The sequence below is a fragment of the Eubalaena glacialis genome, chromosome 2 (genome assembly GCF_028564815.1).
Source record: "Eubalaena glacialis isolate mEubGla1 chromosome 2, mEubGla1.1.hap2.+ XY, whole genome shotgun sequence".
NCBI lineage: Eukaryota > Metazoa > Chordata > Mammalia > Artiodactyla > Balaenidae > Eubalaena > Eubalaena glacialis.
Window position 1 is genome coordinate 183,372,583 of NC_083717.1, and position 16,648 is coordinate 183,389,230.

The window sequence follows — 16,648 nt, forward strand, 5'->3', positions numbered from 1 at the left end:
GTTTCTGAAAGCTCACTGTTGCAAATTAGCACGAACTAAATCTGATACAAAGAAATGTTTTGTTCAGACCACACAGGGTTTTTTGAAAAACTTAAATTACATGTCACGTTAAAAAATTGGAACATTTCACATAAGTCTACATTTCTGGTGTCTCTTGAAAGACCTGAAGATCTGGCAACCCTGGACCCACATTCCTACACAACAACAGTTCAGTGAAGCTGAGAATTTGTTGCCCCCTATAAGAAGCTCTCCAATTCACCACAGTCTCTACTTAGTCCTATTTGCTCCTTTACATTATAAGTTGTGCCCCAGTTTACAATTTCTGTTTGTGATCCATACTTATAGTTTCATTTCTTCACAAAGCAGCTCACTCCCACCTCTGCCTTCTCGGCACTCCACACCAACACAGCACGCACACGCACACGTTATTAGTCCACCAGATCTTCAGCCAGTTTCCAAATTATGACACACAGTTTCATACGAATTCCTCCCTCTGTCTAGAATGTTCTTCCCCAACTCTCTGCCTGCTTCACTGTACGTATTCACCATTCAAGTGAGGGCAAGTATACCCTTCGCTAGCCTTTTCTACCCTTGTACACCACCATCAAGAAGTAGAATGGATTGCTTCTTCCTTTTGAAATCGCTTGCTGCATGTATGTGACTACATGTAGTCTTCCCCTATTCCTGCTTGACTATAAACCTCCTGAAGGTAGAACTCTTGTCCCGTATCTTTGTATCTTTAGTACTTATTTTAGTGCTTGGTACACAGCACAAAACAATGAATTTGTGATAAATGAAAGAATGACTGACTTTCCTCTGGGAAGGGAGACTATCTGAGAATAGAACACAGGTCAAAAAAGAATAAATGATTTATGTTATGAATTACTCATATTATTCATATGAGGAAAAATACACAAAACATACAAAGTCAAAAAATTCTCATATCTACATAATTTGCTTTTCCCTTTATACTTAGAAGAATTAATAAAATATACATTTAAAAATACAACCATTAAGTTGAAAAGGGCCTAATTATTTACCTAATTGACATAGCTTTTTTAACTAAAATGTTGACATTTTCTAGTATACCCAGATGTTTATATCATCACAAATAATTTTTTTAACTATTTATGGCAATTCAGAAAACTGCATCTGGTATTTCTTATATGTTTCCTCTAAAATCACCACTTCTGCCAAAAACATCTATAAAGAAATCCCTCAAAAGGTTTGGGTAACAAAGCGTCTGGGAATGTATCTGGCCTATGTTCAACAGGACATTATATGTTTTCTTGTATAAATCGTGTCCTGGAAAACGGAATGTCTTTATTTAAAATAAAAACTCTACCATCCAACACCATAAAGGCGGTTCCATGAAAAACATTTTAAACTTCTTTTATATGTGTAGTTTTAAAATACATTTTTATGCTTCATATTACAGTTGGTTTACTGGGGCTTATTTTATACATTCTTCTAGATTTTCTTTAAAAAACACTGTAAGGAAATTTTCCATTCTGAACTCATAGAAGACTTCTTTTTTAAAAGCAGTCACCAAACCTTCTTAAAGTAAGAAAAAATCAGTGATGGGGCCCTTTCAGATATGGCTATAAACTGGCACACAGACCAGAAGACTTCCCCAGTGCTAGAATCTAAACTTGTATTGCTTATGAAAATTTATTTTTCTTGGTGTACCATAAAATTTACCACCCTTTTGAATAATCATTATCAAAACAATAACTCTTTTTTGCTTGCTATTTCAATTTTATCCAATCGTTTTCACTTAAGCAGGAATTTATCTCAAGGATGATGGTAGAGAATAATAAGCAAAAGAAGGAAAATGTTAAATTTGGCCATGAATATAGGAAGATAACACATCTTTTCATGGTTCAGGTTTCCACAGGTAGTATATTTTCCCATGAATGACAATTCCATAGAAATTCTGAACTCTGATCAACTCAGAATAGTTAATGAAAGACACTGTCCTATCTGCTTCATAGAGGACTAATGTCTTAAGTTTGAAAAAAATCAATAAAATACAGGATGGCATGTGAAATAAGTCTTTGGAACTACACTGAAAAAGAACACTTTCAGGTAACATGTTGAAAGAATAACTTCTAAAAGGAAGGGAAGCAGTAATTCTTCTACCAGCCAACATTATCTATTAAAATATAGCACCTATAGGATCTTTTTTTTTTTTTTAATTTTTGTCTTTGTTGGGTCTTTGTGGGTGCTCGCAGGCTTTCTGTAGTTGCGATGAGCGGGCCTCTCATTGCAGTGGCTTCTCTTGTTGCGGAGCATGGGCTCTAGGCGTGTGGGCTTCAGTAGTTGTGGCACGCGGGCTCAGTAGTTGTGGCGCATGGGCTTAGTTGCTCCGCGGCATGTGGGATCTTCCTGGACCGGGGCTCGAACCCATGTCCCCTGCATTGGCAGGCGGATTCTTATCCACTGCGCCACCAGGGAAGCTCGTAGCACCTATAGGATCTGAGGGTTTCTTTTCGTTGTTACTTTCCCTTGGTGTGTGGGTCAGGGGGATGAGGGGGAGAAGACAAAGAACTACTTACATTTGGGGAGTAAAATCCTACTACTAGTCTAGAGCTCTGTCTGCTCAAGTTTCTTTCCTCCATGGAATGTCCCTAACCCTTCATGGGATTCTTGGAGAACTAAATATGCACTGTCTGACCAGAGTTGAGCACCACTGTCTTAAGCTATGAAGCTATGGTGTACCTATGCCATGTGTTACTTCGTTAACTAAGCTCCTTGAAAACAAAGGGATCCTATCTAGTATCTCACACAGCATCTAACATGAAGCCAAGTAGTTGGTTCTCATTAAGTATTTAATGCCTGATTAAGGCATCTTCATACTTTTCATACAAAGCCTGTAAATACTTGGAACTCAAAACCACAATTGCACATACACGGCACTGACAGTTATGGGCTCTAAGAATGATTGAAATCATCAACAATTTACTATTTTAATACTGGTGTTATAAGCAATAGCTCCCTTTTCATATGTTTGACCAGATTGAATCATCTCATCTCTGGTGGCAATTACATAATTAAGCATTTCAAATAAAATGCCACTTTTTAAAATGAGTTTCCTAATATTGTTTAAATGTTGAAACTGCATATCAACTAATCATCGACAGTCTACAGATGCTTAGAAATAAAACAATACTTTGCCTCTATGATTCAAGTCTCTGTGTACTTTCTTGCAACAAAAGCCAATCTGTCTTTTTCAAAATTGTTTCTCCTGGCAAATATTTTTGCTGTCTGGCCAAGTTTTGCATTAAAAATAAAGTACAGTATTACAACATCAATCAACATTTAAAGTACTTAATGATCTATGAAAGAAAATATACAGTGATTCTTTTGAAACAACCAAGCCAATCAAAGTTTTACTTATATTATCAAATCAAGAGTACAGCTTTGATAAAATAAAATCACATTTGTGTTTAGAGATCTAAAAGCAATATTAAGCACTTAGGTAATAAAAGAAAACAGACTGTTAAGAAGAGCTTAAATGGCAAGAATGACTTAAAGAGACAGAACTGTCTGTCCCTTTACCCCCGCTTCCTGTCTGTGCAACACTGGCCTCTCGCCTGCCCTTTCAAATACCAGTTGTATAAGCATAATTAGAGCTTTTTCTGTGGCTAATATTAACTTTACAAAATGAGTCTAAAGTTCCTATATATTTACAATGAATTATTACTGGTAACTTTTTACACGAATAGGGACCTAGGCCACCTAAGCCTTGCCATTTACAATCAAAATCTAAAAATATTCTACTCCTGAGGATTTAAATGGTGCCTAAACAACTTACTAAGTAGTGCAGGGACTCTGATAACATTTAGCAACTACAATAAGTCACAGAATTTTTTATCTTACCATCACCTACTGGGAATGACATAGGTAGTTGTCTAAAAAGGTATGTGAACTTAATTAAATATTACAGTAGCATGACATATATAGCAACCTTGTCACAGCCCAAGGAGTTGGTTCAGAATACTGCCTTTTTACCTTCATTAGTCTAGCCCTTCCCTAGGATATCAATTCTTCGGCTAAACCCTTGGGTGCTCAGTATGTCTCCTCCAGGCTGCCCGTATGTCTTCCAGATAATGTTGTAGTTACATTGGCTTTCAACCTAACTAGACTGTTTTCCCAACAAACACTGCCTCCGGGTAAGGGCAACCATTTCAATATTTAGGGCACAGCACAGAGGATACTGTCCTATCTTCAAAGGAGATATACAGAACAAAATACAAGTCAGACTATAAACAACTGTTTTCCTGACAAGAAGAAATACAGTAACATGGAAAGATTATGAACTTTGGTCAAGGATAAAAGATCAGTTTAAATCTCAGTTTCTTTAACTTATAAAATGGAACTAAATACTACCTACTTTAGAGTTTCTTGTGAAGAGTAAATAAAATATGAGAAGACTAAATAATACAGTATAGGTTATATAAAATGCCCATGATACTCAATATATAATTGTTTCCTTATTGTCCATTTCCAGCCCCTCTATTACATTTAGAGTTCTAAGGCTGGCCAAATCTTACAAAGCAAACAGAGGACTTTTAGTTGGGCACTAATTTGCCACAGAATCAAGTTTTCTTGAGGACAATACCTCACATGATCTTATTATTATTTTTTATTCCTAACAATCTCTCATCTCCTGTCTCCTGCTGGTTTTAGGCCAACTTCCTCGGCTTGTCCTTTGGTATCCACACTTCAGTGATTTGTCTACTTGCCTCCGTAATGTCCAAGTCACTGTTTCTATTGTCTGACAGTATTTGTGCTGTACCATCTCCTACTTTTTCCTATTTCTAACTCTATTTCATGTTAGGGGGTACTTCTTAATTACTTCATTACATGCCTTGGTACTATTGTGCCTAACCCAGACACCTAAAGTTGACACATTTCTAGGTTCCTATCACCTTTCCAATAACCTTTAATCATTATCTACTAAATGTAGCCCTAGAATAGCTTCAACTTCCTGGGGACTGTTACATCAGAGATTAAATGAGAGCATGCCATCTTGTCAGCAGTTAAGAGTTAACAGAGCACTATGAACCACCTGATTATCTGAGGCCCAACTGATAATCCTAAACACAGGACTCACCCTCGGGAATTGACAGGGCCTATGAGATAATTTACAAGCATCAAAAAATACATGATGAGTGCCTGCATGTAAAGCACCATCTATAATCATAAACAGCTAGTTATAGCCAGACATTCATTCCAGAAAAAGTTACTCTTTTACTTGAGACTTACAAGTACTTACTTGTAAGTACTTACTCTAACGTATCAGACAGCTTTAGGCAGGATGACCACAGACTGAACAGGGAAAAGTTATACCATGACAAGTCGAGTCAGTCGAATCAATACCTTTGATGGTCAACAGGGTGGCAGCCAGCACAACTGGACTGCCTCAATATTCCGGAAAACTAACTGGACAGCCAGGGCCAACTTATGACTCTGGTTTCCCTAGGACCAGATTCAAATCAAAGCAAACTGGTCATGGGAGATGGAAATGGAAGTCACAAACTAATGGCAGTTGGTCTCACTCGACTGTACCAATGCATGGGGGGAAACCACATCTGATTCAATACTAGTGTTGTAAGGGAAAAACGAAAAGGAAAAAAACCTACTTTGTTTTTTAAGTTCTTCAATTTGTTCTTCCTTTAAATCTAACTGTTCTGTAAGTCTTGATGCTGAATCCAACGCAGCATTTGCTTCATCCAAACGCTCCTGAGGAAGAAAAGTTCATTAAAAAGCAGCATGCAAAAACTATTTCACAAACTATAGGGCTGGAAGACATCTTAAAGTCAATCAACCCCTTTCAGCTAATGAAGCTGTATTTCTGTGACCTTGGGCAAGTTCATTTGATACTAATAAGTATCAAAGATAGAACCCACACTTCACAACACAATAATGTCTCTTTAAGAGAAACTAAATAAAAAAGAGAATGCTATTTAAAGACAATATGGTGACAAAAGTTTAAAAAGTGACAATAATAAGAATAAAAACTACAAGAAAAATACAAAAAGTCAAGAAATATAGCAACAAATTTTTTTTTTTTTTTTTTGGCTGTGTTGGGTCTTCGTTGCTGCGCATGGGCTTTCTCTAGTTGCGGCAAGCGGGGACTACTCTTTGTTGAGGTGTGTGGGCTTCTGATTGCGGTGGCTTCTCTTGTTGTAGAGCTCGGGCTCCAGGCGCACAGGCTTAAGTAGCTGTGGCACGCGGGCTCTGTAGTTTGCGGCTTGTGGGCTCTAGAGCACAGGCTCAGTAGTTGTGGCGCACGGGCTTAGCTGCTCTGCGGCATGTGGGATCTTCCCGGACCAGGGCTCGAACCCACGTCCCCTGCACTGGCAGGCGGATTCTTAACCACTGCACCACCAGGGAAGTCCCAACAAATGTTCTTTTTTAATTTTTGCAAGTCTGATGGGTATAAAGTGATGTTTCATTATTACTTTATTACTTTTTTATTTCTCTAACTATAATCCATACTAGTGAATTTGAGTAATTTTTCATGTTAATAGGACAGCTGGATCTGCTCTTATGCAGAAATCTTTGCATACCTTGCCCATTTTTCCATTGAGCTGTCTTTCTCTCATCAGTTTGTAAGAGCACCTTATATAGTAGATATGAACCCTTTGTCATCAGTGCTACAAATATAGTCAAACATGTCCTACTTTGATTCTTGAGTTTTAGTCTAGGTTAGGCTCCTCCCTGCCCTGAACTGCACATGTGGTCTTCTAGATTTTCTTGGAAGATATTTTTCTTTTTTAACATTTATATCTTTAAAATAGTATGTCTCAGTAGGAGTTCTTTCAACATTCCTGGCCTCTGGCCACTAAATGCCAGAAGACCTACCCACAGTCACTGTAACAGCCAAAAATACCCCTCAGATTTCCAGCACCACTCCCAGTTGAGAACCCTTGCTTTAATACAGTTGGAATTTACTTTTGTATATAGTGTAAGATAGGGGTCCAATTTCATTTTCTTCCATACAGACAGCCGGTTGTATCTACTGTTTATTAGATAACCTACCCTTTTCCCCACTGAACTGAAAGTAGTTTAGGGTTTAGTTTTAAATTTAATTCTCACATATAACCTGGGCTCCATTTCTGGATTCTCCTTCTGTTCCACTAATCTAGTCAATATGGTATTGATTTATGGCTCTATTCTGACATTTAGTAGGCAAGTCCCTCCTCACCATTATTCTTTCACACAATTTTCTTGGCTATTCTAGAGGATTCACCCACGTACATGTCAGGTCCAGTTTCATCATCTTGAATCAGAGTGTGATAGCTTTTTTGATGTATCATCTTGGATAGGCTAGTCCCCAGTTACCAAGTCAAACTTAAGGTAGGTATTGCTGTGAAGGTATTTTGCAAATGTAATCAAAGCCCAAATCAGCTGAATTTAAGGAAGGCGCATTATCCTGGATAATCAGGGTGGACCTGATTGAACCAGCTGAAACTCCTTGAAATCAGGACTGAGGTTTCTCCATAAAGAAGAAATTCCATCTGTGGACAGCAACTTCAGCCCATGTCCACAGAGTCCATCCTGCTGGTGATTTTTTTTCCTGACCACCTGTGGACAACAGCTTTGGCCCACGCCTATGAGTTCCAGCCTGCCTATGATGTGATCTTCCCATTTTGACTGCCAAACCTACCTAACTTGCTTAGCCAGGCCCCACAATGTTGCCAATTCCTTGTAACAAATCTCATAGGTATCCATATACAGTACGTACATCAATGTATATGTGTATGTATATGTATGTGTACACACGTGTACACATGTGTATGTATATGTATGTGTACATACGTGTACACACATACACATCCTACTGGTTCTGCTTCTCAGGTTAAACCTTAACTGATACAAAGAGACTGAAACAAAAAAATTTTAAACAAAATCAACATCCAAAATCAACAAGATTAAATTTAGTGTAAAGGAAATTTAAATAAACTTTCATATGACTTTGTTAACCTCATAGCATTTATATTTAAGAAATAATTAAAGCTTAAAAAAACTACACTAAGACGTTTTTGAAAATTAACATTTAGATTTCATTATTCTTTCTACCATTTTTTTGTTTTTTATTTCATTAATTTCAACTTTTATCTTTACTAATTCCCTCTTAGTTTCTTCTGATTTATTTTGTTGTTTTTCTAAATATATATTACATTAAAAAATGTTTAAAATAGAGCTAGTTTAAAAAGAAGATCTGGACTTCTAACAGTATGACCTACTAGACATTTTGGACCCACTGAAAACAAAAGCATCAAATAAAATATCTTTTTAATGTGTTAATGAGCTAACCAGAAAGTAAGCATAAATGGTGAATAAACATATTAAAAGATGCTTGACCTCATTACTAGAAATGCAAATTAAAACCATAAGATAGCCCTTCCCACCTACCACACTGTCAAACACTTTAAAAAATTCTGATAATGCTAGCATTGCTGAGGATGTAGAACAAGAACTCTTAGTACCACTGGTAGGAGAAAATTAGCACAAGTGCTTTAGAAAACAATTTGCCCCCAAATCTAGTAAAATTGAAATTGCCCATATATATCCCATGACTCAGCAATTCCAATCGAGATACACACCTGAAACTCTTATACATGTACACCAGGATATATAAACAAGGAAATTCATAACCACATTGTTTGTATGGCAGATAAGGGAAATGTCCTTTATCAGGAAAATGGGTAAATAAATTACATATTCATGCAAGGAATACAGCAGTGAAAATAATGAACCTTCTAACACAGTAACTACACAGCTACACGGCTGAAACTCATGAACATAATACTCAGCAAAAAAAGCAAGCCTCAGAAGAATTCCATTTACATACAGTTCAGAATTCCATTTATACAGAGTTTAAAAATATGCAAAACCAAACAATGAACTGTAAAAAGATGTAAATCCATGTGATAAAACCATAAAGAAACACAAGGGGGTAAAATACATAAAAGGTGATAAGAAGGAGAGGAGATGTGGAGGGGTGCTTACGGAACTTCAAAGGGTGACATTCTTTTACTGGGTGGTGAGTATGTGGGTATTTGCTGTATTGCTATTCTTATATTTTATACGTATTATCTAAATATTGTTTTGCAGTCACTCAACATTTAGTAAAAATTTTAAAACATTAAAGGAAGTATGTCTTCAATTATTTAGAATATTAATATGCCTAAACAGCATATTCACCACTAATGACAGATACATAAATTTTATTACTTTCCACCAGCTATCACCAGAGTCTACTTATGACTCAGAAAAGTTTATCCTACATCAAACAGCAAGTCACTGTGGTGTCTCTTCATGGGGTTCATTTAATTTATTTCTTATATATAATATTTATAGGCATGAAATACAGCATAATAATAAAGAGAAAAATATTTTAAAGAATTAAGGTGCAATATGGTCACCTTATCTTTGATAAAGGAGGCAAGAGTATACAGTGGTGAAAAGACAGCCTCTTCAATAAGTGGTGCTGGGAAAACTGGACAGCTACATGTAAAAGAATGAAATTAGAACACTTCCTAACACCATACACAAAAATAAACTCAAAATGGATTAAAGCCCTAAATGTAAGGCCAGACACTATAAAACTCTTAGAGGAAAACATAGGCAGAACACTCTATGACATAAATCACAGCAAGATCCTTTTTGATGCACTTCCTAGAGAAATGGAAATAAAAACAAAAATAAACAAATGGGACCTAATGAAACTTAAAAGCTTTTGCACAGCAAAGGAAACCATAAACAAGACGAAAAGACAACCCTCAGAATCCGAGAAAATATTTGCAAACGAAGCAACTGACAAAGGGTTAATCTCCAAAATACATAAGCAGCTCATGCAGTTCAATATCAAACAAACAAACAACCCAATCCAAAAATGGGCAGAAGACCTAAATAGACATTTCTCCAAAGAAGATATACAAATTGCCAACAAACACATGAAAGGATGCTCAACATCACTAATCATTAGAGAAATGCAAATCAAAACTACAATGAGGTATCACCTCACACCGGTCAGAATGCTGGAGAGGGTGTGGAGAAAAGGGAACCCTCTTGCACTGTTGGTGGGAATGTAAATTGATACAGCCACTATGGAGAACAGTATGGAGGTTCCTTAAAAAACTAAACATAGAACTACCATATGACCCAGCAATCCCACGACTGGGCATATACCCTGAGAAAACCGTAATTCAAAAAGAGTCATGTACCACAATATTCATTGCAGCTCTATTTACAATAGCCAGGACATGGAAGCAACCTAAATGTCCATCGACAGATGAATGGATAAAGAAGATGTGGCACATATATACAATGGAATATTACTCAGCCATAAAAAGAAACAAAATTGAGTTATTTGTAGTGAGGTGGATGGACCTAGAGTCTGTCATACAGAGTGAAGTAAGTCAGAAAGAGAAAAACAAATACTGTATGCTAACACATATATATATGGAATCTAAAAAAAAGAAATAGTTTTTGATGAACCCAGGGGCAGGACAGGAATAAAGACAGAGATGTAGAGAATGGGCTTGAGGACACGGGGAGGGGGAAGGGGAAGCTGGGACGAAGTGAGAGAGTAGCACTGACATATATACACTACCAAATGTAAAATAGACAGCTAGTGGGAAGCAGCTGCATGGCACAGGGAGATCAGCTCGGTGCTTTGTGACCACCTAGAGGGGTGGGATAAGGAGGGTGGGAGGGAGACACAAGAGGGAGGCGATATGGGGATATACATATGCATATAGCTGATTCACTTTGTTATACAGCAGAAACTAACAACACTGTAAAGCCAATATACTCTGATAAAGATGTTAAAAAAAAAAAAGAATTAAGGTGCAAAAGAAAAAGATCTAATGGGATAATATACATTATTTTAATCCATGTGAAATAAAGTGCCCAATATACTTTGTTGAAAACAGAAAATTATACAGTTAAAATTTTACATTAATTTTTTTTAGTGATCTCTAAAATGCCCACCTGTGCTAAAAATTTAAATCTCTTATTTGCTGTGTCTGTGCTAAACTATAAGTAACATGAGAGAAATCCTAAGTATCTTATTCACTGTTATGCCTCAGTGACAACATTTACTAAATTAACTGTTTAGGAGATTATTTCCAAGACAAAAATTCTACAAGTAATTGTTTTGTGCATAATAAAATTTACAAGAGTAAATTATTTCAACCAACCTGTAATGATACGAGTTTTCCTTCCAGATTTTCTGCCTTTTTCTTCCATTCAGCAACAAGTTGCTTGTGCTTTTCTAGTTCAGCAGAATACATAGCTTTTTCCTCTAAAGAGGAAAAAAAAGTTACATTAGTATTTTGTAATTGTGTGATAAAATTAGAATTTTAAACCACTTGAAATTTTAATAATTCAACAAAAATAGTTCAAATGTCTTAACAAGAAAATTATATATGCCTTAGTGATGACGTTAACTGGAATTAAAGTAATGAGATCACTTTCCTCTGCTTAAATCCTTCTCCACCATGTCCAGCTTGCAAACTTTCCCTCCCTTCAGAACTCTACTCAAATATTTCCTCTTTAGCAAAGCTTTCTCTATGGCCTCAGTATCATACTATTTTGTACACATGTCCACTCTAGTATTATACAGAGCAGACCTAGAGAATTCTTACATATAAAATTCAAAATTTCAACCATAGGAGTAACCCTGATATGTACGTATGTACAAATGTTAAGTTTTGCTCAGGCACAAAACTATAACTTCTTTAACTTCATTAGCCTCACATCCTCTAACCGCCTGCCCCTCCACTAGCAGTTCATGCATTGCCAGTAATTACAGAATGTATGAGTTGACAAATGGATGGGTAAACGATCTAAAGGGGGTAAATCTGAGGATGGGAGGCAGATGTGAAAAAGCATATTTGGTTATTGGGGTACGTGTGCTCTGGTCACTATTACTATGTGCCTAGAAAAGTACTTTCCACCTGAACTAGAAAAATGCAGTTACCTTAAAGTATAGATGAACAGCTAAGAACAAATTAATACTTCAAAAGAGAGTAACTACTGATGATTAACTCTCTGAAGTGGATTCAACCTCCAACCAACATCTCAACACCTATCTTTTTTTTCCTACATGTGTGCCTCTCTCTTCCTTTGTATTCCCCTTTATCATGTGAACCTCCTTACTATGTTACCCTCATACTTCCCTCAACTCTCACCTTAACTAAAGTATCATAATATGACACTAAAAAAATTTTTTTAATAATTAGTATATACAGTTTATGTTCTCTACTCTTAACTGTAAAAAAAGTCTAATTTGTTGATGGCTACTTATCTTCTCCCCCTACAAGTGGGTAACCTTTCAAAGATTTCCCTATGCCTAATCTAAAACAGCACTCAAGCCAAAATTCCCAAAACTATAGCTGATCTGTGAACAACACAGGTTTGAACTGCATGGGTCCACCATATGTAGATTTTTTTCAGTAAATATATTGGAAACATTTTTTGGAGATTTGAGACAATTTGAAAAAGCAGATGAACCACATAGACTAGAAATATCAAAAACATTAAGAAAAAGGTTATGTCACGAATGCTTGAAATACATGTAGATACTAGTCTATCCTAACATAGGCAGAAGGTGAGTGATAATATAAATTTAACAATATGTTAGTTTTCTTACTGTTTTATAACTTTGCTTCCAAAGAATCACATTACCATAAGGTATGCCTCTCTCTCTTGTAATTGGAGAAACTGCATATCAGCCTATCATCACAAGGAAGCGGTTTTTTTAAAAAATGTAACAATGTTTCCAGTACTATATTATGACTATGACTGTTTTACTGTATACCATAAAAATTTTATAACCATTCATTAGTGTAAAGGCTAGGCTATCATAAAGTAATAATATTGCTACTTCTTCATTATCAATCACGAATCATTATACCTAAATATGAATTTCTTTTTCACACATTTCATTTTTGATGTCTAGTGTTAGTAATATGTATAATATCTACAGTGTTTTCTATCATACAAGAGAATACTGATGTAGGTACTAATAGACAAACAATTCATCTTGTAAACAGATGACATAAACTTATAGTATCAATAAATACAGTACAGTGAATGTATTTTCTCTTCCTTATGATTTTCTTAATAACATTTTCTTTTCTCTAGCTTCCTTTATTGTAAGAATACAGTATATAGTACATATAACATACAAAAAAATGTGTTAATTGACTATGTTATTAGTAAGGCTCCTGGTCAACAGTAGGCTATTAGGAGTTAAGTTCGGGGGAACTCAAGTTACGGATTTTCAACTGCATGGGGGGTAGGCATCCTAACCCATGCATTGTTCAAGGGTCAACCGTACAATAACTCTTCTTCAGTGAAAGACTGGCCATACAACTGACCTTGCTGGAAATGCTCCAGGACCATCTGCAGGTTGGAGAGTGACAGAGCATACTGCTTTACTTGTTCCTGAGACATGGAAAGCTGTAGTGCAGTTTCATCCCTTTGCTTGGATGCCACATTCAACTGTTCCTGCAATGACTCTACCTGTAAACTGGCCTGATGGCTTTAAACAAAAAGAATAAAAGTCAAACTGTTTCTATCTATTTAGACACTTTGACAAGATGAAATACCTTCCCTACATTTTACTGCACTAAATGCAAGTTATATTCAAAGTATTTAGATACTTTAACAAGATGAAACCTCTTCCCTATGTTTTTTTTGTTGTGGTAAAATACACATAACATTTACCATTTTAACCATTTTTATGTGTACAGTTCAGTGGTAGTAAGTACACTCACATGGCTGTACAACCATCACGACCATCCATCTCTAGAACTTTTTCATCTTCCCAAGCCGAAACTCCACCCATTAAACAAGAACCCCCTCTCCCCCCAGTAACCACCATTCTACTTTCTGTCTCTATGAATCTGACCTTCCCTACATTTTATTACATTAAATTCAAGTTAGATTTCAAAGAAACTTGAAGAGTTCCTCTGATCTTCATTCTCCCTGCTTTTGTTAATTCAATCATCCTTCCTGTGAAGGTGACTTTGAACAAATGGCAGTCATTTTAAACACAGAACTGGGCTAAACAAGATATGTCAGCTTAAGAAAAATTTACAAATAGCCTGCAACTTTTGTGTTTCGAGGCTAAAACTCTAAGATGTAATTTATCATAAACTTGTAAGTTGTAAGGGATCTTGGAAGTCATTTTGTCCACCTCCAACCCAACAAGCAATGGATTCTATGATACCCCCCTTGCTTTTGGAACTCACAATCCTAGTAAACCCACAACTTTGCAAAGGTTATCCCATCTTTTACTGTCATCTTTCTTTCTGCTTACATTAAATATAATAACCGCTACACCTGTCCCAAATCGGAGATTCCCTAAGAGAATTACAGAACATCTATCCAGGCTTATGTCATTGAGGTACTTCCTTAATGTACAATTATTACATACAAAATATTGCAATAGCCTTTCCTGGGTTTTTAATATCCAGTTAAATTCTTATTCAGAGCAGCCCAGTAAAACCCATTAAGAGCAGCTCACTTTGAAGAAACTTTACCCAATAGCACCCTCTTTTGGAAAAGGCAGTAACCTGATAACCAGAGGACTTAACTCTCCCCTCTTATGTCCCTGGACTTTATTCAACTTTGCTGGTTAGCAAATCACTCAAAGGGTGATTGTAAGGATGAAATGAACTGTGATGTCGTTCAAAAAGTTAATAAATACAAGACGTTACTATTGTTAGGGGCTCAAAACACCATAATCTGATTCTGTAGATTTGAGTTACTTACACACCAAGTATTTATTGAACATCTATGAAACTATATGTAAGAATGTATACTGTGGGAAGAGTGTGAAATAAATGGCATCATTCCTACCCACTGGTGACCTTACACTTCACTGGGTGGGAGAAAGTGTAAAGCAGCTCAACAATTACAAATACCCCTAAGTAAAATACAAGTGCCCTATCAAAGACTCAAAATACTATGCAGGTTCAAAGGAAAAACATCACACTAGGGTTTGATTTTGGATTTGAGGAGTGGGGTGCTAAACAAATAATTCATCATGAAGTGCTATTTGAAGAATAGGCGGGATTAACAGAAAAACAGTGGGCCCCAAATCATGACAGTCTAACCTGGTTTTGAAAAAAGGAGCAACAAGACCACAGCCCTACCTACCGAAGGTTATTCTGCAGTTATTATGAATGGTAAACAGAAATAGGCAGAGATTAGAAACTATTTCAATTAGAGAAAATAAGGGCCTGAAAATTGAAAGGAAAGATGATCAATCTTATAGACTACGGATGTTTTGCTATTTCTGCCAATGTGAAACACATACACAAATGTTCACTCACTGTTTTAATTCTCATTTTAAACAAGTTCTTCTTCTGAGTCTGAAGGTACAATAATACATCCTACAAAGGGGGTAAGGAGTTCACCCTCAGAAATACTATCTCTACTGGCCTATATTCTCTTTGCAGAGATAACATCTACTATATCCTTATATTTCCCTCAGCACCATACACAGTAAAAAGATAAAAAGATGCACATACAACTAAAGGGAAGATAAATGGACATGATTTTTTTGGAAGATTATTTGGCAGTACATTTCAAACGTTCTAAAAACAGCCTTTCAATCAGAATTTCCATTTCTCAAAATTTACACTAAGGAAATAATCTGTCATCAACACAAAAATACCTATTTTGGGTTATCAAAACAGCACTCTTAGGCTTCCCTGGTGGCGCAGTACTTAATAATCTGCCTGACAATGCAGGGGACACAGGTTCGAGCCCTGGTCCGGGAAGATCCCACATGCCACGGAGCAACTAAGCCCGTGTGCTACAACTACTGAGCCTGCGCTCTAGAGCCCACAAGCCACAGCTACTGAGCCCATGAGCCACAACTACTGAAGCCCGCGTGCCTAGAGCCCGTGCTCTACAACAAGAGAAGCCACCGCAGTGAGAAGCCCGCGCACCGCAACGAAGAGTAGCCACCGCTCGCCACAACTAGAGAAAGCCCACTCGCAGCAACGAAGACCGAATGCAGCCAAAAATAAAATAAATAAATTTATATAAAAAACAAAACAAAAACAAAACAGCACTCTTAGTAATTCTGAAAAGCTGAAACACTCTAAATGTCCAATAATAAATGAGTGGGTTAAAGAAATTATGGCAAATCCAAATAATGGTACACTATGCAGCCATAAATGATATTGCAGGAACATATGGCTTAACGTGTACTCATATTCATATTACTAACTGATAGAAGCAGGTTACAAAACAGTATAAATAGTATGATCTCAATTTTGCTTTAAGAAAATAATATGTAATATATACACACATATACAGAAGCATACAAAGGCACAAATAAAGATTATCTCTGGATGAGTGAGTCTGTGGCTTTATGTTCTTTTGGTTTATGTGACTTTCCTGAAGTGGAAAATATGTTTTTGTAATAAGAAAAAAAAAAAAAAAACACATTTTATTGAGAGAAATAAAATTTAAAAATATATAAGCAGGGACCTGGTCACTCAAAAGTTCTAACAAGCCAGGAGTTAATTCACATTGACCTAGGCCTTTCCCTTGCTACTTCCTTTACTCTCTCCTTTCTAATATCCAAACTTTGTTCAACCTTAGA

The 16,648-nt window shown here is 36.4% G+C and overlaps 1 protein-coding gene across 4 annotated transcripts in view; it reads right to left on the reverse strand.

The window, feature by feature from the left end:
• The window catches only part of TRIP11 (thyroid hormone receptor interactor 11), a 63,550-nt gene that overhangs the window by 12,216 nt on the left and 34,686 nt on the right, over positions 1-16,648 (reverse strand). For all 4 annotated transcript variants that reach the window (XM_061181185.1, XM_061181187.1, XM_061181184.1 and 1 more), the window contains 3 exons: positions 13,404-13,567; positions 11,220-11,323; positions 5,649-5,748 (listed from right to left, as the gene is read on the reverse strand). In XM_061181185.1, the coding sequence (XP_061037168.1) occupies positions 5,649-5,748; positions 11,220-11,323; positions 13,404-13,567 (368 nt within the window). The remainder of the gene's footprint in view (positions 1-5,648; positions 5,749-11,219; positions 11,324-13,403; positions 13,568-16,648) is intronic.